General features: G+C 37.5%; 2 protein-coding genes across 7 annotated transcripts in view; one reads left to right on the top strand and one right to left on the bottom strand.

Annotated features, from left to right (window-relative positions):
- Nucleotides 1-14,099, top strand: part of alpha-Spec (alpha spectrin) — a 112,408-nt gene extending 98,309 nt beyond the window's left edge. For 2 of the 6 annotated variants that reach the window (XM_089643515.1, XM_089643514.1), the window contains exons 35-47: nt 808-1,012; nt 1,948-2,077; nt 2,526-2,713; nt 3,325-3,529; nt 4,121-4,325; nt 4,435-4,555; nt 5,044-5,411; nt 6,615-6,729; nt 7,483-7,506; nt 9,499-9,761; nt 10,375-10,545; nt 11,337-11,503; nt 12,103-14,099. In XM_089643515.1, coding sequence (XP_089499641.1) covers nt 808-1,012; nt 1,948-2,077; nt 2,526-2,713; nt 3,325-3,529; nt 4,121-4,325; nt 4,435-4,555; nt 5,044-5,411; nt 6,615-6,729; nt 7,483-7,506; nt 9,499-9,761; nt 10,375-10,545; nt 11,337-11,503; nt 12,103-12,231 — 2,291 coding nt within the window. In that variant the 3' untranslated portion in view covers nt 12,232-14,099. The remainder of the gene's footprint in view (nt 1-807; nt 1,013-1,947; nt 2,078-2,525; nt 2,714-3,324; nt 3,530-4,120; nt 4,326-4,434; nt 4,556-5,043; nt 5,412-6,614; nt 6,730-7,482; nt 7,507-9,498; nt 9,762-10,374; nt 10,546-11,336; nt 11,504-12,102) is intronic. The other 4 variants (XM_089643518.1, XM_089643517.1, XM_089643516.1 and 1 more) reach the window with 3 other exon arrangements.
- Nucleotides 14,100-14,765: 666 nt separating this feature from the next.
- On the bottom strand, nt 14,766-18,878 carry LOC149414632 (cyclin N-terminal domain-containing protein 1-like). Its single transcript, XM_089643365.1, has 4 exons — nt 18,866-18,878; nt 17,907-18,116; nt 17,416-17,602; nt 14,766-14,967 (listed from the first exon to the last, which is right to left on the bottom strand). The coding sequence occupies exons 1-4, from the start codon at nt 18,876-18,878 to the stop codon at nt 14,766-14,768; spliced, it is 612 nt and encodes a 203-aa protein (XP_089499491.1).
- Between the last annotated feature and the right edge of the window lie 2,128 nt (nt 18,879-21,006).

Raw genomic sequence — 21,006 nt, 5'->3', positions numbered from 1 at the left:
CTGGTATCTGTGAGAGGATAGTGTGTCAGCGCTTTATTAGCAGCAGACACATACCTGGACGGATGACGAACCTCGTGCTGGCACTGTTGGTGGACGCGGTGGACTCTTTCGCTGCAGCAGCTGGACCAGTTTCTTCACCACCTGGGATTCTTGCTGCAGAGTCTCCATCTTCTATCTTCGTGTCACCTGTTCCTTTACTTCATTTTACTTAACTTAACTTCACTCTATTTTTGTAATATTTATATTTTCTGTAATACCTGCATCAACTGTAAAGCGCCCCTGAGGTGATATCTCACAAAAGCGGCGCTATACAAATTATCCAATAATAAATAAATAAATAAAGTGTTTAAAGTCACTAACTGGTGGTTGTATTGTGTAAACTGTTATTGCCACTTTACACAAAACTAAAAAACATATGTAATTAGACAAAGGTATTATAAAAGTTATTGTCATTTCATCTTTTTAAATTGATCTATTTGAATTTGAATTTTGTTTTCTCGATTGAATGAATAAATTAATGAAATGAAATCTTGGATATGAAAATTAACCCCCTTCCTTACATCTGATTGAGCTGAATTGACTTGTTGTCGACGACAATACATTTTATCAACTTTTGGTGGAAACTCCGCACACACGCAATATTTGTTTTATATACAAAATAAATCTCAGCACCATCCAATTAGGATTTGGCTTAAGTGATAGCTTCTTTCGTCCCTGTCTTCCATGCGGTCTTTTCCACACATTAATTTACAGTTAGCTAGAGTAATTAAATCATATTCTTACTTTATTTGTATCTGTCCTGTCCAGATATGAACGAGCAGGCCGAGTCACTGATTGAAAGCGGGCAGTTTGACAGCGCCACACGCCACGGCATCCAGGAGCGCCAGGCCGGCATCAACGAGCGCTGCGAGCGCGTTCGCAACCTCGCCGCCCACCGCCGAGCACGCCTCAATGACGCCAACACCTTGCACCAGTTCTTCAGGGACATCGCCGACGAGGAGAGCTGGATCAAGTGAGATTCCAAACTTTCCACTTATATATATTCTTCATAATATACAATAATTGGTCAATCTTATATAGCGCCATTATTGATTTATACAAATGAAACGCAGCGATAAAATGGATCCACTTAGTTGGAGGTCGGAAATCCAACTCTCTCTATTCCACAACTTTGGTTGATCTACAACCGGGCCGGATTTTGAGACAAACGTCATCTGGTTCCAGTAAAAACCTTTAGGAGTTAGTTATCAGCGCCAGGAACGGACTGCTCCAAATGCGCATGCACAGGACCGGCCCTGTCTAGAACCATCGAACGCTGTTGAAGTGTGACATCAAAATGATGTAGGAAGGAATGAGCTTTTTTTTAAATGTGAATACCCACAAGAGTCTTAATTGCCCTCAACTCTCTGAAGTCAGTGAGACTATGACATCGCGAATATTGTTAGGCTGAAGGTAGTGGGACGGGAAGAAAAAACTTAACGTAACTTAACTAACCAAACTTTTGTTTTCAATATTTAAGTTATTTAGCACACACTTCACATATAAGCCATTAAATTTAAATATGATTTGTCAACCCACGGGAGGGATTGGTGCTGAACCGGCTAAACACTTACAAAATTTAAACCTATTAAAAAACAGATTTTGTTGACGTGTGTAGTTCCAGTTCTTGTAATTCTCTCCATGTGTAATTCCGTCCGTGCGTAATATTGGTATGTGAAATTCACACTGATGCAATTTCGTTTTCACCTCCATTATGTGATCTGTCAGTGGCTATCAATGTACATGAAAGTCGCATACATGATCCATGAAGTTTCACTAACCGCCTACACTTTTAAAACATGCCGCGTGATGGGATAGATTGCGTTTTGAAGGTTGAGGCTGTGGTGTTTGACACCATCCGGCCGCCTTACAACTAACTCTAATAACGTGACACTTTTACCTTTCCAGGGAGAAGAAATTGTTGGTTGGGTCCGATGACTATGGTCGTGATCTGACGGGAGTACAGAACCTGAAGAAGAAGCACAAGCGACTGGAAGCTGAGCTGGCCTCACACGAGCCAGCCATTCAGGCCGTTCAGGTAACTATTATCACTATGTATTATGTAGCCCAAGCGATGACCATAGAATAATCTCACCAATCAGTTACCTCAACCAAATGATTACTGGATATTAATAGCAAGCAATTCTACCAACTTTTGTACCTAGCAGACGAATTAAAAGGTCAACTCCAAAGGCAATTAAATATCTCATCCTTTACCTGAATGATATATGTCAGAATTTAGGTAAAAATTTCCTCTTTACGAATATATCGTTCTGCCATCCTAATATTGGGGAGAACCGTGTAACAGACGTGATTACATATGTGACGGAAAAAATAATTTTTTCCACTTTTCTGGTTTTTTTGTGAGGTAATTAGTTCCTACTCAGGGTGTACCGGTTTTGATTATGTCTTCAATACTAAGGTACTTCATCATTTTTATATGTAATGTTGAGATTTACTAGAACAATTTGTATGTTGTTTGGCAGGAGGCTGGTGAGAAGCTAATGGACGTGTCCAATCTGGGCGTGCCTGAGATTGAGCAGCGCCTCAAGGCCCTCAACCAGGCCTGGGCCGAGCTCAAGGGCCTGGCCAACACCCGCGGACAGAAGCTGGACCAGAGCAACACCTACCAACAGTTCCTAGCCAAGGTGGAGGAGGAGGAAGCCTGGATCAGGTAATATATGCATCTTCACTCCATCCTATTTGCATCCATTGCATCCATAAAGTGCCCCTGGACATCTCTGTCCTGCGCTATTTCAGCGGCCTCCGTCGGCAGGAGTTGGTTCTCTCAACTTCGTCTGGCGGCACCCTGGTGGTCTTCTCTCTGGAATAGCACATCTTCGGTCCTTCTTAATACATGACCAAGCCACTTTAACCCTTGGAATGCCAGCGAATCCATAGTGGAACTTAATCAAGGCTTAGAGTGATGAGACTTAAATGTGGGTAGCCATCGCTCAAATGGTTTTGCTTGTGAGCTTATTACAATTTGATAAAAAGCTGAAATGCACCTTTCAAATGTCAAAAAAAACAATTTGGCGCTGAATGCCCATTTGATGACATTGTCACATATGAATTTCTGCAAAACAACTGGGCCTTGTACTACTCTACTGTACTGTAAGAGTAGCAGGAGTTTGATGTTTAGCTCATCTTGGATCGTCGAGCTTCTTATTCAATACCATTTTGTAACTTATGTCACTCTAAATAGATTAGATAATTAATTATCACATTTATAAATACATTCCAAATGTTTTTAGAATCTTGTAACATTTCCTCTAATTATTTTAGCGAGAAGCAGCAACTCCTGTCTGTGGAGGACTACGGAGATACCATGGCTGCTGTGCAGGGTCTGCTGAAGAAGCACGATGCCTTCGAGACTGAGCTGGCGGCGCACCGAGATCGCTGCTCCGACATCTGCGGCGCGGGCACCAACCTGGTTTCTGAAGGCAACCACCATGCTGACAGCATCCAGCACCGCTGCCAACAGTTGCAGGTTACTGATTACCTCATTCTCGTTATTGTTCTCATTCATTCTCTCATTCTACAGGCCCACTGTGCTATCTCCCTTGTTTCACTAAGTTCCAGTGGGTTGCCATTGGGTGTTCATCCATGTCTCGCGGTTCCACAACCTTTTTCCGTTTCATTAGACATTAAAACCACAAATGAATGTATGCATGTCCATCCTTTTCACTTTTCCTACAGCCTTTTCCTGATTGACTAACTGACACGCTGGCCTAAGATAACCTTTTAAAGCTGAACTCAGGGTATGTCCAGCAATGCCAACTGAAAGCCGAACATATTGTATTGTATGTATCTGTAATTCAATCTAATATTGTATTTATATGCCTTTCCTGAAAGAATTGAGTTTGTATGCGGACAAAACTATTTATTCATATTCATATTGCTTACATAAGGATGCAAACAAATAATTCATCTTAATATGAAAGCATAAATTGCAAAAAGATCTTTTTCCTAAAATAATAAAATTGGCCCCATCTATGAAAGAGCAGATTATTAATTCTTTGGAGTATTCCCTTAATATGTTGCATATGTCATTTATTCACGGTATATGTGTAATTTCCAGTCCAAGTTTGAGCAGCTGTCCGGGCTGGGAGCGGCGCGCAAGGCCGCCCTGGTGGACAACTCTGCATACCTGCAGTTCATGTGGAAGGCCGACGTAGTGGAGTCGTGGATTGCCGACAAGGAGACGCATGTGCGAAGTGAGGAGTTTGGACGCGACCTGTCCACAGTGAAGACGCTGCTCACCAAGCAGGATACCTTCGATGCTGGTGAGTTCACGTACTTACCTTATAAGAGAATCAAAAAATAACTGAAAGAATCTCTCCTCGTTGAGGCAACCTTCCCCGCTGCCTTCTGTCAACTATTATACGCTTCCAGGTTTGGCTGCCTTCGAGCACGAGGGCATCCAAAACATCACGGCCCTGAAGGACCAGCTGGTGGCCGCCAACCATGATCAGACTCCGGCCATCAAGAAGCGGCACCAGGACGTCATCGCCAGGTCCGTAAAGAATAATATCAGCACACATACTGACTATGGAATTTACATTGTTCTGTGGGGAGGTCAAATGCTCGGTGCCACGACCCATGCGAACTACCGTGTTGACATTATTTAACTGCACATGTTGAACAGTCGCGTGAGAAATATTCAATTGCGCATGGTTCTGAATTTGTTCTGGTCATCGTGCAGCCAACACCAATCAACTGCCTTTTCGACAAAACTCTTTGTATTTAAAGATTCATTAAGAAAAATCACCCTAGAATTAAACCGCGCTATTTTGCATACCCTTCCGGTTTGGAAGATTGGGATATCTGGTGTTGCATCCGAAAACTGTGCAAATCAGAGCAAACAATGATCTTTTCTTGTATGCCACATGGTCACAACAGGAAGTGGTACTAACATGACAGGGGGAAACCTATATAAGAAACATGCGTGGCCACAGTATAGTAGTTGTATGTAATATTGTGGTTTTGGTTGTAATACTCCAGATGGCAGAAGCTGTTGGGAGACTCGGATGAACGCAAGCAGCGCCTGCTACAGCTGCAGGATCAGTTCCGGCAGATCGAGGACCTCTACCTGACCTTCGCCAAGAAGGCGTCCGCTTTCAACAGCTGGTTCGAGAACGCCGAGGAAGATCTCACGGATCCCGTCCGCTGCAACTCCATCGAGGAGATCCGCGCGCTGCGGGAGGCGCACGCCCAGTTTCAGGCATCCCTATCCTCTGCGCAAGCGGACTTTGAAGCCCTGGCCGCCCTGGACCAGAAGATCAAGTCTTTCAACGTGGGCCCCAACCCCTACACCTGGTTTACCATGGAGGCCCTCGAAGACACCTGGAGGAACCTCAAGAAAATCATCGGTAGATACCGTCACTTATTATTTTACTTCATAAACACAAACAATATGGAATATGAACAATTTCTTTGCTATTAACATGATTCATTTTTATGTTATTTTGCCGTATTACGCTTCCTCCTTTAGCCAATGTTTCATACAGCTTTACTTTATCATAATAAGGCAGTTGTGTAGATTGTTGTGAAGTATAAAGGTGATATCGTGAGGCGTGCGTTAATCGTCTCAGGGCAGGTATTTCAGTATAAATAATTTAATAATGAAGGTTAGCATAATAACTATTCTTCTGCATCGAGTTTCTATTTAATTTTAATGGCAAATTTTACTTCATGATTACTGTTCCACTAAACTATCATGTATATCAAATGTTTGTAAAAACCCGATGGGTATATTATATGTGACCATTGGTATCAAAACTGGTCAACTCCACTTTAGGTGAATTTTCAGGAAACACCAAAACAAGTGCTGGATTTGACTATTTTTCATACCACAGCCGCTTTTTAAACCGGTTTCTCTTACAAAATATGCGGATATGACTAAGCTTTTGAAAAATAAGAACTGTTCTTTTGTTAATAATGAACACAGTTCAATACTTAGTTTATTTTTTTTTAATTTTGGATCTGACCAGTTTTGATACCAAACAACTCATATAAATCAATAAATAATAATGAGTTCAGTTAATGTGGTTTTCGGCATTTAGGTGTAGCCGTCAAATACCGACAACTACAAGTTCTGTTTGAATAATAATTCTGAGAGAAGTTCCCATTATTCCTGCTCAGACTCAAAAAAAAAAGATAGTTCCAATATCTTTATGATTTGTACAAAATAATCATTTTAAGCATAACCCCTTCATCTCTATTTAGGGTTTTTGTGGATTTTAATTACGTTTTACATTTTTCGTCTCTCTTTTGGGTCTTCCCAGAACTTCAGGAAGAAATCCAAAGTACTGAAGTCCTGAATTCCTGAATTTACACATCTTTCATTATGATTGTTACTATAACGCTGGCTAAAGAAGAACAAAGCGCAACACGCAATAATAAAATTAAAATGAATCATAATATGTAATACTTTTGGCCATAAATATTTCAAATCATAAATATCTAACGCATTTGGTGTTTTTGGTCGCCCTCAAAGCATTTGGTTAACAATCGATTTTATTAAAATGAAGATGCAACAAAGTGAATGTTTAATGTTTATGTTGTGTCATCAGGCGAACGTGACGTGGAACTGACCAAGGAAGCCCACCGCCAAGAAGAGAACGACAAGCTCCGCAAGGAGTTCGCCAAGCATGCCAACACCTTCCATCTCTGGCTCACCGAGACTCGGTTAGTCAAACTATCCTCTTATACCCTTTTTGTTATTTTACCAAGTTGAAACAGGTTCAGTTTCTTTATGATTATGGAAATACAGTACTTTCTCACTAATCCGCCACCCCAAAAACAGGGCAAGGGTCCAATTAGTGAAAACGGCGGAATATAGTGCATACACAAACTATGCTAAAAATTAAAACAATTTTTACAAACTTCTTGTACTTGTACTAGTTTAAAGTGAAAGTGTTGTATTTATAAAACGTGGCAGAACGAAACGAACAGATGCCACAGTTGCTAGAATATAATAACCCTGGTGTCAGCCAGACGGGAGTATAGTAACTTACACACTATAAGATAACCTGACCCGTGGGTGTTGTTGGCTCGGTGCTCGAGTCTAGGCAGTCTACTGAATTTGTTTCACGTATGAATCCACACCTTCCAATTATAAAGTTTAATATTGTACTTACCGCTGGTGAAAATAACAGCGGGTTATAGTAGCGGATTACTGAGAGAATACGTACTGGGAATGAAAAAGTTTTTTTGTGCAAATTATTTTTAGTTTGATCAGTATTTTCAAATATTAGTAAATAAAATGATTTGTGACTTGACTAGGATCTGAAGAAAGCGAATATGATGCTTGCAATGTTCTCAATTCATTAAAATCTGCTGTCACAGGAAGTTTTGGAAGCATTGCTCAGCAAACATAGAATGACATTAATAATTATGTAGTAGTTTTGCTAAACACAGTTTATGTATTTTGTTATCCAGGTATCGTATCCTGGGCTGGGACGGGTGAATGATTTTATTATTATTGGAGTTTATGAAATGCTCTTCACAGACTGGCTATTTGCTTTCTGCTTACAATACACCGCATTAAATCTATTTTGGGATTTTTTTAAATTCATAAGATGACCCTGAGGGAAATAATTTCACCGCTTTAATGCTGTTACATATCTGTTTTTGGTGTGCATGATTTGATTGTTGTTTTTTAGGGGAGAGAAGGTCTGGGAATTAATAAGTATGTAGGATGAATCCGAGCACCCCTGCTAAGTCACCAAATGTAGCACACCGCATAGGGTGACCTATGGCAGAAGTGTTGGTCAATCAATACTCGCCCACCAAATTGATGGCCCACTTACCCTTCATTGTTATAACATTTGTACATTTTTATGATCTAATCGCACTCACTACAAAAGTGTTCATTTTTTATTGCATGACAGATTGATAATGCTTTATTCATTAATTTTTGGTTTTGTTAAATACAGTTTGATAACTAACTCCCACTGCTGAATTAACACTCTATAGCTTCTTCACAACATACTATTATTTCGCAATGGTAAAATAATTTTAAATATTTAGTGAAGTTAATGATGTTTTTTATAACAAACCAAATTAATTATTACCATAGAGATATAAATTTATAGACTTGCCCTAACTTGAAATCTGGGTATCATTTCGACAAGTTGGAGGTAAACCACGTGACCAAATTTTTGCTTTCGAGAATGCTTAATAAACTATGACAGCATTTGTTCATTGACCCCGTTGAAATAAGCAGACCATGCGCAGAAAAAGTAAGGCAAAAGTTTACAGCGGAGTACATTTTTTTTTTTCAAGAAATACAAACATTCCCGGGTTACGAATAACCTGACAATATTTGAAAATCTTCTATTACCACCGCAGTAAGCGGAAAATGATGCTTGTGTCGTGATGGAGGACTTAGCCTGCCGAGGAATTAAACGTACGATGCCTGGGTGGGACCCAAACGCAATGCAACTCGGCCACTAACCGGTCTTACTCTACTCAGGATTTGATTGTTCTTTTTTAAACAAACCACCTGGCGTAGCGACGCTAAAAATGAGTGAAGTGGGTAAAGTAATATATTTCAATTCTGGAAACAAGCCCAAACTTTTGTTTACCCGATTTGGGATTTGTAGTTAAGTTTTCTACGCAGACAGCAATTTGCGCACCATCGTAAAAAGGCCTAGTAATTTTATTTTGAAGGACTGAATAGTGTTATCACAATGCGAGTTTCCTGTATCAGATTCATTTAAGCTCCGCGCAACTTGGTTTGTTCCCCTTACCCTGATTGGCTGGTTTATCAATTTCAATGTCTGATTATTACGCATATAGATTTTGTGGACATGCAACAAACCTACCCAAATGATCACAAACAAGGTTGGCTTTCACACTCGGACCTAAGTTCCTTTGTGCACCTTATTGTCTCGACAGTCCAGTCCCTTTAATAAAATTCACCAGGGCTGTTAGTACGTGTTAGACCATGAATAACGTCAACGAGTATCTGATCCTTCTTCCCTTTGAGGGGCAACACGGACCCTGGTAAATTCCTACAGCCGCGCAGTGTCTTCCACTCCAACGGCTGGATGTATCTCCTGTGGTTGTAGTTTCCTACTAGCTAGCTCCCTCACTGAATTTCTATCCATATTGAATTGTTAACTTCTGACTTATGCTAGACTATACTACAGACGTTTGACTAGTGTCAGATGCTAATAACGGAGTACAATGGCTGGGTCCTGGTGCTTTGAAGCTGGTTTTAGGGCATATGGCTTGACTCTTCTTATTCATGAGCCTTCTGGCATCCACCTTTCAACATTCACCTTTTTCCTTAAATTATTGTTTCTTGGCAATTCTCACACATCTGATCATCCATCCATCTCATCTGTGGGCGACGTGTACTTCTCTTATCCAATCAATGATGCCATATGATGATTATGATTTTATGTAGTGTTTATTATTATTATTAATTTGTGTGTGGTATTCCTTCAGTACCTCCATGATGGAAGGCAGCGGGTCGCTTGAGCAACAGTTGGAGGCACTTCGCCGTGCGGCCGGAGAGGTTCGCGCACGCCGCGGAGACCTACGCCGCCTTGAGGAGCTGGGCGCCGCGCTCGAGGGTCATCTCATCCTGGACAACCGCTACACGGAGCACAGCACCGTGGGCCTGGCCCAGCAGTGGGACCAGCTCGATCAGCTCGGTATGCGCATGCAGCACAACCTGGAGCAGCAGATTCAGGCCAGGAACCAGAGCGGTAACTATTAATTTATACGAATACCGCCCAAAAGTCTCAGTAGAACGGAATTATGATATTCCCATGGATAATAGAAACATAGGGAGATATGACATGAAAGCGTGCTGATTGTCGGTGAACTATGCCGAAACTGCACAAACTATTAAAGCGGCTATGCAATAAAAGTTATGCATTTGGGGTGTAGGTAAAAACAAAAGTCGGGGTACCACTGTACATATATGCGATTTGCAGTAGTATAGTTGAATGATGTTGGTGACACGCATTGTGTGTGTGGTTGCATACTAATAATGATTCATAACCCATCCTTGTTTCTAGTGACAGACCAAAACATTATAGTTAAACTTGTAAGAGATCTTTAAAGTTTGTGTTAAATAAACAGTACTTTAAAATAAAAATAAATCATCAATTTAATGAGTTTGGTTTACTTTTAGCACTATTCGAACTTTAATGGAATCTTTAACTATTTGAAACAAATCAGTTTTTAATTGTATTTAAAAACCGAAACTTCGGTACCGTCAGTCGCCATTTGTTTCTATTATCTATTGTTCTAGCTAATCGGGTCGGTCATATTAAGGTGCGATTAATACTAACAATGTATATTTGTCTATTCCAGGTGTGAGCGAGGATGCGCTGAAAGAATTCTCCATGATGTTCAAGCACTTTGACAAGGACAAGTCGGGCCGCCTCAACCACCAGGAGTTCAAGTCCTGCCTGCGAGCCCTCGGCTACGACCTGCCCATGGTGGAAGAAAGCCAGCCTGACCCGGAGTTCGATGCCATCCTTGGTGAGACGTTACTTTGTATTCTTCTTCTTGAGTGGATCGTCACTCCACTCTTCGTGGTCCTGCGCTGCATCCGTGTTTCCACACCATATAGAAATATGATGAAAATCTCTTAAAAGAAGCCTGGCTTGTTTTATTATATATAAAAGACTGGCCTGCGTGTTTTCCAATTTCGTTTCCGAGTATGAGTAGTATTTATAAATTATTTGCCTTAGTATCTTTTAAAATAATTAAATATTTTAAATTTTCTTTATGATATAATTATATTTTTTGTTCACAAATTAAAGTAAGAAATTTACCTTTCGAATGAACACCTTTAGTAAACTTGAAACCACAAAATCTGTCAAAAATTTAAACAAACGAAATACAAGTGATAAAATGTAGCTTTTTTAATAGCGCCCTTGAGGTGATTTTGCACAAAAGCGGCGCTTTGCAAATCATCCAAATATCATTATTACTATTCATTAATTAAAATAAAATTATTTCCTGATTATAGGTAGGTACCTACTTTATCGCTTGTCTGAATTATTCTTTGCACAATCAGTTCCAATTTTGAACATGACACTTAAATTCAAAGAAAATTTGAGTAGGTTGAACATTGAAAATTTCACGCAGGAATAATCATCATTTCCCGCACAGACAAACAAAAGTAGTTGAGTTTTGGTAATGTTCACTAGAAGGGATGATAATTATTCCTTGTGATATTGTCCAATCTATTTTAAATGGCTCTGTGCGGAAAAGGTGACTGGAGATTGGTCCAGTGTTGATATAACTAACAGTGTACATGTGTGCAGATGTGGTGGACCCCAACCGGGACGGGCAGGTGTCCCTGCAGGAGTACATGGCCTTCATGATCTCCAAGGAGACGGAGAACGTGCAGTCCTCGGAGGAGATTGAGAACGCCTTCAAGGCCATCACCGCAGCCGACCGCCCCTACGTCACCAAAGAGGAATTATATGCCGTAAGTTATTATTACATGTACATTATCTATGGACTAAACATTCTTGCCATTTTCCATGGAGTGCAGGAGTTGGTTTAGAGGAGATTTTATCAAACTTAAACATGTCTTAAGCCTGATAAACTCTGGCTGCCTAGTACGAACATAGCGATAAAGATTTTATCCATTATGTTGGTTACTTGTTTTCGTTACCGAATGCAACTGCAGAACGTTAAAAGAAGAAACTACAGTTCAAGTTTACTAAATATGCTCAATTTAGTAAATGTGGTCTAGAGTTTCTGTATGTATAAAGAGAAATAATATAACTTATGAAGTCTGTTGTGTATTCAACCGATTTGCTTCTTTATTTTTACCTCTTCTTTTGAAAGTCAAGTGTGTAAAATTTCATCAATCTCGCGATAAAACTATAGATTTGTATAAAAATATTATACAAACAGACAATCTTAAATATAAAAATATATTTTTCGTTTTTCTCTGTGTTAGAGGCAGCCTATTATAATAGATATGTGTTTTTCTACGGAGTCGAGTGTCAAATCTTTATACAGTAAACTCAATGGTGAACCTCACCGCAGACATAGAATAATATGTATTATTTATTCCAGAACCTCACCAAAGAGATGGCGGACTACTGCGTGGTGCGGATGAAGTCGTACACGGAGCCCAAGACAGAGCGGCCCATCGCTGGAGCGCTCGACTACATCGAGTTCACTCGCACCCTCTTCCAGAACTAACCAACCGTAACACACACACAACACACACTCTTGATACTTCACTTAACGTCTACAAGCTGATGCACTGTTTCTACTGCAAACTCATTACTCATTACATTGACATAGAATGTAAAGTGGCCCCATGAGCTCATGTAACTACAACTACAATGAGCGAAAAAACAACTTAATCTATGACAATTCATTTAGGCGTAATTCTGCTTTGTATTTTACGTCATTATTCCATTTGCTTCCATTCATCATTATTATTAAGCTAACAAGGAGCCAAACTACTGATGTATTTACTGGTTAAATAATACGAATCGCTTATTTTAATGTGTTAGTTTTGCTTATTCTTATTTTTGTCTTTCTTTTTACCTGCAGTGAATTGATCTAAACTTAAGCTCTTGAAAATTTATAAAAGAATTATTCAAAGACCTTTGTGTACCGTCTGAAGTGGTTGGTTAAACTTATAAGATGTAAGTTTATTAACAGTCCATTCAAAAGGTAGCAAACTTTTTTCTTTCTTTTTTTTGAGCTGTCACTTGCCGTAATTCTCTCGTCTAATTCTCGCGTCAGTTTGTGGTGGAGAAAATATAAAAATTTAATTCAATTTTTATTTCGAGTATTAATGTGGAAATAGTTTTTAATGTGTAGTACAGAGAGAAGTGTATTATTTATAATTAATGATACCCAATTCATTTTGGGTAGTTAGATTCAGATATAATATTTAATTATTGTGTATTGAACAAATATTTTATTTACTTTTTCATATCCGACAGCACCTGAATTTATTGATAGTAACTTGTCGAAATAAATTTTTTTAAATGTACTATTAAACACTTCAAATATTCCAGTTCTTCAATACACTTTTGCTCGCATTTATTTCTTTAATTATCTAATATTATTTTTTTCACCATTTTGTACACTGGGCAAGATACAAATCCCAGTTTGCCTTAAAAAACAACAAAAAGATTGGAAATTATTTTAAAAAATCAGTCTGGCTCAGTGTAAGGATCGCCTTAATTTTAGGTATATAAGTATTCTTTCAGTTTTGGTACAATGCATTATTTTTACTATAAATTAAGTTCACATCCAAAAAAAAGTTTTATTTATAAATATATTTTATTAAATTAATAATGTGCTTTTAAATTATTTTGTCTTTTTATATTTTCACAGATATTGGTGTAAAAATGTGTTAGTTAACACATTGGCAATTGCAAAACGACATCACTCTTACCACACATTCATTGAGTTGCCAATGTGTTAATTTTCATGAATGCACAACCAATTATTTGAGTATGTAGTTTATATGTAATTCTGTTATATGGCTTGAAATTTAAAAAATATATTCAAAAGCTTTATTGTCTTGAAAAAAAAATACATTTTTAGATTCCAATATAACACTGTGTTTTTATTTGATTCTAAAACCATGGAATTGTAAAGTTACTTCCCAATTGTTTTAACATTTGAAATACATATTATAGGGAACAGACTACATAAATGGCGTCCATTTATTGGGATTTCAAACTCAAGAATATACCACACTAATTTTAATCCTTTTAGCTATATTTCATTCAATGAAATAATAGTATATATTGAATTATTTGGCGGGTTGGGAATAAGCCAGCGTAGCTTAGTGGTTTAGAGCACCTGACCGGCAATTAGAAGGTGTGGGTTCAATTCCCGTCGGCAGCATTTATTTTTAATCTGGAGATATTTTCAATTTTTATGGGTATTTCAGGCGAATAATTATTGCTTATAATAATGTTGTCCTTTGTGCCATGCATAAAAAAATTGTCTTATAAACGTTAGTTTATCATTAAAAAAGAATGCTTTTAATATAAATGTATACATCATATAATATGTCATTTCTATCTCAGCGGAAATAGTTCACTACTAAAGTACTACATACTAAGTTCTCCTATCATCAAAATTAACACAATTGGAATAAGCAAACAAATTGTCACAAGTCTTAAATAAATATATATCTATAAAGAAAATGCCAGAAGTCTTACTTTAGTTAGGAAAGTCTTAAAGGTAAGTAGTTATGAATGTAATTATTTTGTATAACTTAACCAGAAATATTATTTTGGTAATTTGTACTTACTCTAAAAACTCAGGTTGGGGTGTTTTGCAGAAATTCAAATGTAACACTATCATCAAATGACCAATAAGCGCCATTTTGTTTTTTAAAAGGTCCACGCTGTAAGCAGCTTTAATGTCCATTTCGGCTGTCTTCCAAATTGTGATCAGATGTCAAGCATAACATGACAATTGTGCTTTTCTGCTGATTACAATCTCTGCAAAAGCTGAATGTGACCTACAATTGGCGTTTAACGGAGACCTTTTAAATTAAACAAAAATTATGATAGTCCATTTGAATACAATAGACTCTCCCACACCTAAGCTTAAGAAGGAATCTTCCGCGTGCCGTTCCAGACCTTGCGCAGAAATGTAAGGTCCGCTGAAAAAAGGAAACGATTTGCAGCGCAGTCTGTTGTGGGAACGGACGTGTAAAGCCCGCTATTGTTACACCCCCCCTTAAGAAATGTATTTCAATGCTGGTTGACAACCATGGTAAACACAAGATCAACAAACTGCCTGAGGTAGTCGTTGAGAATATTAGTGTGTGTGGCTATTCTATTGTAGAGCAAGGTCACAACTGGCTGTTCCACTGAGGTGAGGCGACACGCGGTCAGCAGGGACCCTCCGGCCAATAGCGACGGCAGCTGCGACTTACACACATATTTTTCCATTCTGAAATAATACATATCCGATAGTATTAGTATCTCCATGACTGAACATTTTTGATTTTTGTAGACGGAAGTGGCGCCCTCTATTATTTTAAAAAAGAAGCGTTGAAGTTTTCAAACAACATACCCGATGAGAAAATGTTAAAAAAAAATTACAAACACTTCTGTATTTATAATTCTGAGAACTGAGAAATTTCAATAACTACACAATTTTCCGAGCACTTTTCCAATTGTCCCGGAAGAATTTTTTTCAGTTAAATAAAAATTTGTCAACATAGATAATTTCTAAACTCAAAAAGATGTTTTTAAAATTCTTAAAACCCATTTTTCAATTTTCCCGAAGATTTTTTTCAGAAAAAATACTTTGTAAATTTCCCAACTTCAAATAATATCAAAAAGATGTTTTATAAAAAAAATTCCCTACCCATTTTCCAACCAATTTTCCGATCAAACCCAATATGAAAAATTCCCAAACTTCAAATAATATCAAAAAGATAAATATTTTTATAAGAATTTTGCGAGCTTAAAGTTTCAAATTTTCCCAGTACGGAAATTGCCAAACTTCACATAATATCAAAAAGGGGTTAAAAAGATGGTTAACATTGATAAAAAAATTACTGGAATTCCTTAATGAAGAATAAAGAATATCTCCATACAAAATGCCTACCCAGTACTACCCACGGTGGACGTGCAGAGCACAGATGACGTCACGCACCCGTCAATCTCTTATCGCTCAGGTTATTAAAAAATTCAAACATAGAAAATTAACAATAAAAGATATAAATTACACAGTTGTTATATTGGAAATAATTTAATCCAATATAACAACTGTGTCTACCAACAGAATCAATTGTTACCCATGGGTAGTCCGACGAGTAGCAGACATTTTTTTTTAATAACCTAGAAAATAAATTTTTTAATTGTAAATCGGAACTTTTAAAGAATGTTCTTACCTGGAAGAGATACGTTGACGATATTTTCTGTATTTGGACTGGGACAGAGCGGCAACTAACTAAATTCCTTCTTCTTATAAATTCATTCCATAAAAATATCCAATTCACTTTAGAGATAGGCAGTAATGCATCGATTCATTTTTTAGATTTAACGCTAACTTTAGTAAATAATAGAATTACATTTACCGTAAATCCACATACACGGATACAACCATACATAGCACGTCAAACCATCCGGTAACACATAAACATTCTGCCTATCATTCGATGGTAAACCCACTAGTAAAAATCCCCTTATCATCTGTTAATTTTACAATTGAACTATCTAAAATTAAACAAATTGCTCTAAATAATGGTTACTCTACACACTTAATAAATAAGAAACTTAAGCTCATTTCAACTAATAATTTTTTATTTGGTACAACTCAAACTAATAATAAAATCACAAATCCCTTTCAATGGCGTAGAATCTTATATATATCCAATTTTTCTTCCGTTAGTACAAAAAAATTACCTTCCCACATTAAACCTGCGTTCTATACTGATAACACCTCAGGTAAATTATTAAAAAACACTAAAGATAAAGATCATAAATTGAGCCACTCAGGTATTTACCAACTATGATGCAATGATTGTCCATCATTCTACATAGGCTTACCTTGTCTTAACAACCAGAAATATAAATATTAGAATCACGGAACATTTAAGATTTTTAAATAACAATAATTTTTCAGAGTTTGCCAATCATCTTATTTCCACCAATTATACTTTAAGGACTCAGGGGTTAAAATCTTCACCGTAATAATAAAAGCAAAAGATTAGATAACTTAGAAGACCTTGAAGTCAAAAAATCCCTAATGAATAACTAAATTAATTTATCGTTTAGTCCCATTCATATATTTCCAGTAAACCGCTCTGTTATTGCCGGAATTCCCGCAATTACCCGTCCCCCTTTGTTAACCTCTCACTCAAACACCTAGATTATATTTTTTGTCTATATATCTGACAATATTTTGTATCATAGGTTAATTTTAATATTCTCCTGACGAAGGAAGGGTGCTTCCGAAACCGGTAAAGTACAATTAAAATCAAAGTGGTGTAAAACAAATATATATCTTTTATTGTAAATTATGACGAGCCACAAAGTAAATGCTTTTTACAAATATGTTAGAAAATTAATTTAACTACGAAAACGAAACTTTAAAAAAAAATACCGGGAATGTGGAAAAAAAATGGACTCCAATTCCTTATTTGAAATATAAAAAAATGTAGATAAATTTATGTTACCTACTAAAAAATTTTATGATTTCATAGGAAATTTACGTTTTGATTTATTAAATAAGAGAAAATTAGAAACATTGTTTCGACGCAAGGTCTAGGATTCACGGAACTACTAGTACAAGGCGTGTTCAAATCTTCAAATGGTCATGTTTCTGTAATACATAATTATAATTAAAATCATTATAGAATGGTCAATGGTGTAGAAATAAAGTAAGTACCTGGAGCTGATGGGCGCATGCTTGAGATAAGCTAGCTTCAGGACGGCCACACTGGCAGGGTGCATCATCTCGGAGTCCAGGCCCAGTGGACCTACACACATCTCCAGCAGCTGCTCCAACATGTCCAGGGAACTGTACAGCGGGACCTTGAAACCTGAGAAGTTGTTGGTTAACACCCAGAGCACTTCTGGAAGGAATATACTAAATTGAAATTATTGAAATATACTTATTGTTGGAATCACTATATCATTGGATGGCGTTGAAAGAGATGTAGAGGTTGCTCACAGTACAGTATAACCACGCATACAGGGCCTCCCTTGGCGATGCAGCTCTTCACAGATGTTTGCCTCTGATACTCTGATACTCTGAGATACTCTCAGATGGGCACCGAGAATGTAAAATCTACAGAAACTGTGTCCTATTACATATATATTATTCAAGGCTGGATACCAGAAAGCTCGTCATGAAGAAGAACAATGAATATGCCTCACCCAGGGTTTTAAAGACCCTAAACTCCGAGGCAATGATGGACTGCATTTGGTAGTTCTGGTGGGCCGCAGCGAGGATGGACCGGATCTGCGACGTGGTGACCAGCTGCCCAGTGAAGACCATCTTGGAAGCCAGCTGGATACAGGACAGCAGTCGCAGGAAGAGCTGGTTGTTGATGTGTGCGCTCACGCAAGACCACACTCTTGCAAATCCTAGGAACAAAATAAAAAAAGCTTTTTAAATTTTAACTTTTCCTGAGAATTTAATTAAATACTCGCTGAAGTCCCCGCAGCTGCTCGAGCTTTACACAGAGTTTTCGAAATCAGACTTAGACAGTGAAGTTCCTCTTATTTCAAAGGTCAAGTGTGCAAAATTTCATCATTATCAGAATAAAACTGTAGATTTGTATAAATATTAACTACAGCTTGTCTATACAGGACTAGAGCGGCTACCAAAGCAAAAGATAATGCATCAAGTCAATTCAATGCTGCCTCTTTCAGTGGCGCCATCCCCAGGACAAAGGCGGTGGTGTCATAGAATCCAGTTTCCGAGCCTGAATCGAGTCAAATAAAGAAGATTGGATAAATGTCAAACGTAAAAACAGGCAACAGGACGGCTAAAAACCTGATTGTCGGTAACTCCGATAAGACCTCGAATGTCAAAATATTTCCAAGGATAAAGAATATCATTGTATCTGGGATACTAAAGGACACAACGGTGGATGATATCCGGGCGCATCGGGAGAAGAACAAAATAACCAAATGTGAGATACAGAAATTCATTGCTAATTCTCTAGAATACGCAGCATTTCATATAGGAGTAACGGAAGATCTGTACGATAATCTTTTGCAGGAAAATTAATGGCCCCGAGGAGTAACAGTGAGACGTTACATGTATCAGGTAGGAAAATAGACTAAAGGAACCAAAATAGCGTTAAAAAAAATAAAAATAATGGGGTTACTTGATTGAGTCATTAAAGATTTTATCTGGACATCATAGTTGCACTGGCATACAACAAATCTTATCTGGACATTATAGTTGCCCTAGCATACAACAAATCTTATGTGGACATCATAGTTACCCTGGCATCCAACAAATCTTATCTGGACATTATAGTTGCCCTCGCATACAACAAATCTTATGTGAACATCATAGTTACCCTGGCATCCAACAAATCTTATCTGGACATTATAGTTGCCCTCGCATACAAGAAATCTTATCTGGACATTATAGTTGCCCTGGCATCCAACAAATCTTATCTGGACATTATAGTTGCCCTCGCATACAAGAAATCTTATCTGGACATTATAGTTGCCCTCGCATACAAGAAATCTTATCTGGACATTATAGTTGCCCTAGCATACAACAAATCTTATGTGGACATCATAGTTACCCTGGCATCCAACAAATCTTATCTGGACATTATAGTTGCCCTCGCATACAAGAAATCTTATCTGGACATTATAGTTGCCCTGGCATCCAACAAATCTTATCTGGACATTATAGTTGCCCTCGCATACAAGAAATCTTATCTGGACATTATAGTTGCCCTGGCATCCAACAAATCTTATCTGGACATCATAGTTGCCCTCGCATACAAGAAATCTTATCTGGACATTATAGTTGCCCTCGCATACAAGAAATCTTATCTGGACATTATAGTTGCCCTAGCATACAACAAATCTTATCTGGACATTATAGTTGCCCTCGCATACAAGAAATCTTATCTGGACATTATAGTTGCCCTCGCATACAAGAAATCTTATCAGGACATTATAGTTGCCCTAGCATACAACAAATCTTATGTGGACATCATAGTTACCCTGGCATCCAACAAATCTTATCTGGACATTATAGTTGCCCTCGCATACAAAAAATCTTATGTGGACATCATAGTTACCCTGGCATCCAACAAATCTTATCTGGACATTATAGTTGCCCTGGCATCCAACAAATCTTATCTGGACATTATAGTTGCCCTGGCATCCAACAAATCTTATCTGGACATTATAGTTGCCCTAGCATACAACAAATCTTATGTGGACATCATAGTTACCCTGGCATCCAACAAATCTTATCTGGACATTATAGTTGCCCTCGCATACAAGAAATCTTCTCCACCAACCAAAATATAAATCTACGTGGACACTGAAAAAAATTAACAAAACATCATTTGCATCCAATCCTAGAAAACACTTCCGTGCAAAAGGAGTAGTGGATGCATGGAACAAATTTCTGCAACATGGCATCCATTCTACAACACAAACCTGTTTAAAGCTCTATTGGATTCTTATTTGGAGAGAAGAAAGTACCAACTTATTTTTAAATTTAAAACAACTCGAGTACTGTTAAACTTATTGTGAAATCAGATATGAGCACATTAGCACATGCTGCCTGCTCATAACATAAATAATATTCTTAATTAACTGCGACAATCAAAACCATAATCTCTTATCTACATTCAATACTCTGAAAAAAAGGCACAAGTTATCTTGAATTAGGTGTTTAATTATGATTAAAAAATCTCTTACCTCCTTCATCAGACACTACATCAGCTATATTTTCAAACAGTTGAATTATGTGATTTGAAATAAAAATATCGAAAATATCGATACTGAGAAAGTAAACTGGTAAAGGCTGATCCAATATGCTACATAGGTGAAATGAAAGCTCAACAGTAGGCGTTTGCATCACCAAGAATGGAGAAGAAAAAGCATTTCTTTCAATGACTGGAGGCTTCATTAAGAACATCTTTTGCCAATACGGATAGAGAGAATTACAAATTTCCGAATTCCACGTTTGGATCTCATGAGACGATTCTTCACAAACAACACTTTTATCAGAATCAGACATTGTAAAAGAAAATTTCAGCCATTTCAGCTATTTTTTCGTTATTTGAAAAATGGAACGAAAAATATTTTCCAGTGTTGGCAGAATCAAATTTTTTTTTTGAGCGCCTAACCCAATATGAACTTCAGCTGTCCTCGGATTTTATTGTAATGCTTTAATAATATTGAAATTATTTAATTAAAACTATGATGAATCTTTTCGAATAATAATAAATTATATATTGATAATGGCAGAATATTTTTCCTGTAATAA

The sequence above is a fragment of the Hesperophylax consimilis genome, chromosome 19, assembly GCF_061612785.1.
Source record: "Hesperophylax consimilis isolate HC1 chromosome 19, BYU_Hcon_1.0, whole genome shotgun sequence".
Lineage (NCBI taxonomy): Eukaryota > Metazoa > Arthropoda > Insecta > Trichoptera > Limnephilidae > Hesperophylax > Hesperophylax consimilis.
The sequence above is the reverse complement of the archived record's forward strand: the minus strand, read 5'-3'. Positions and strand labels throughout refer to the sequence as shown.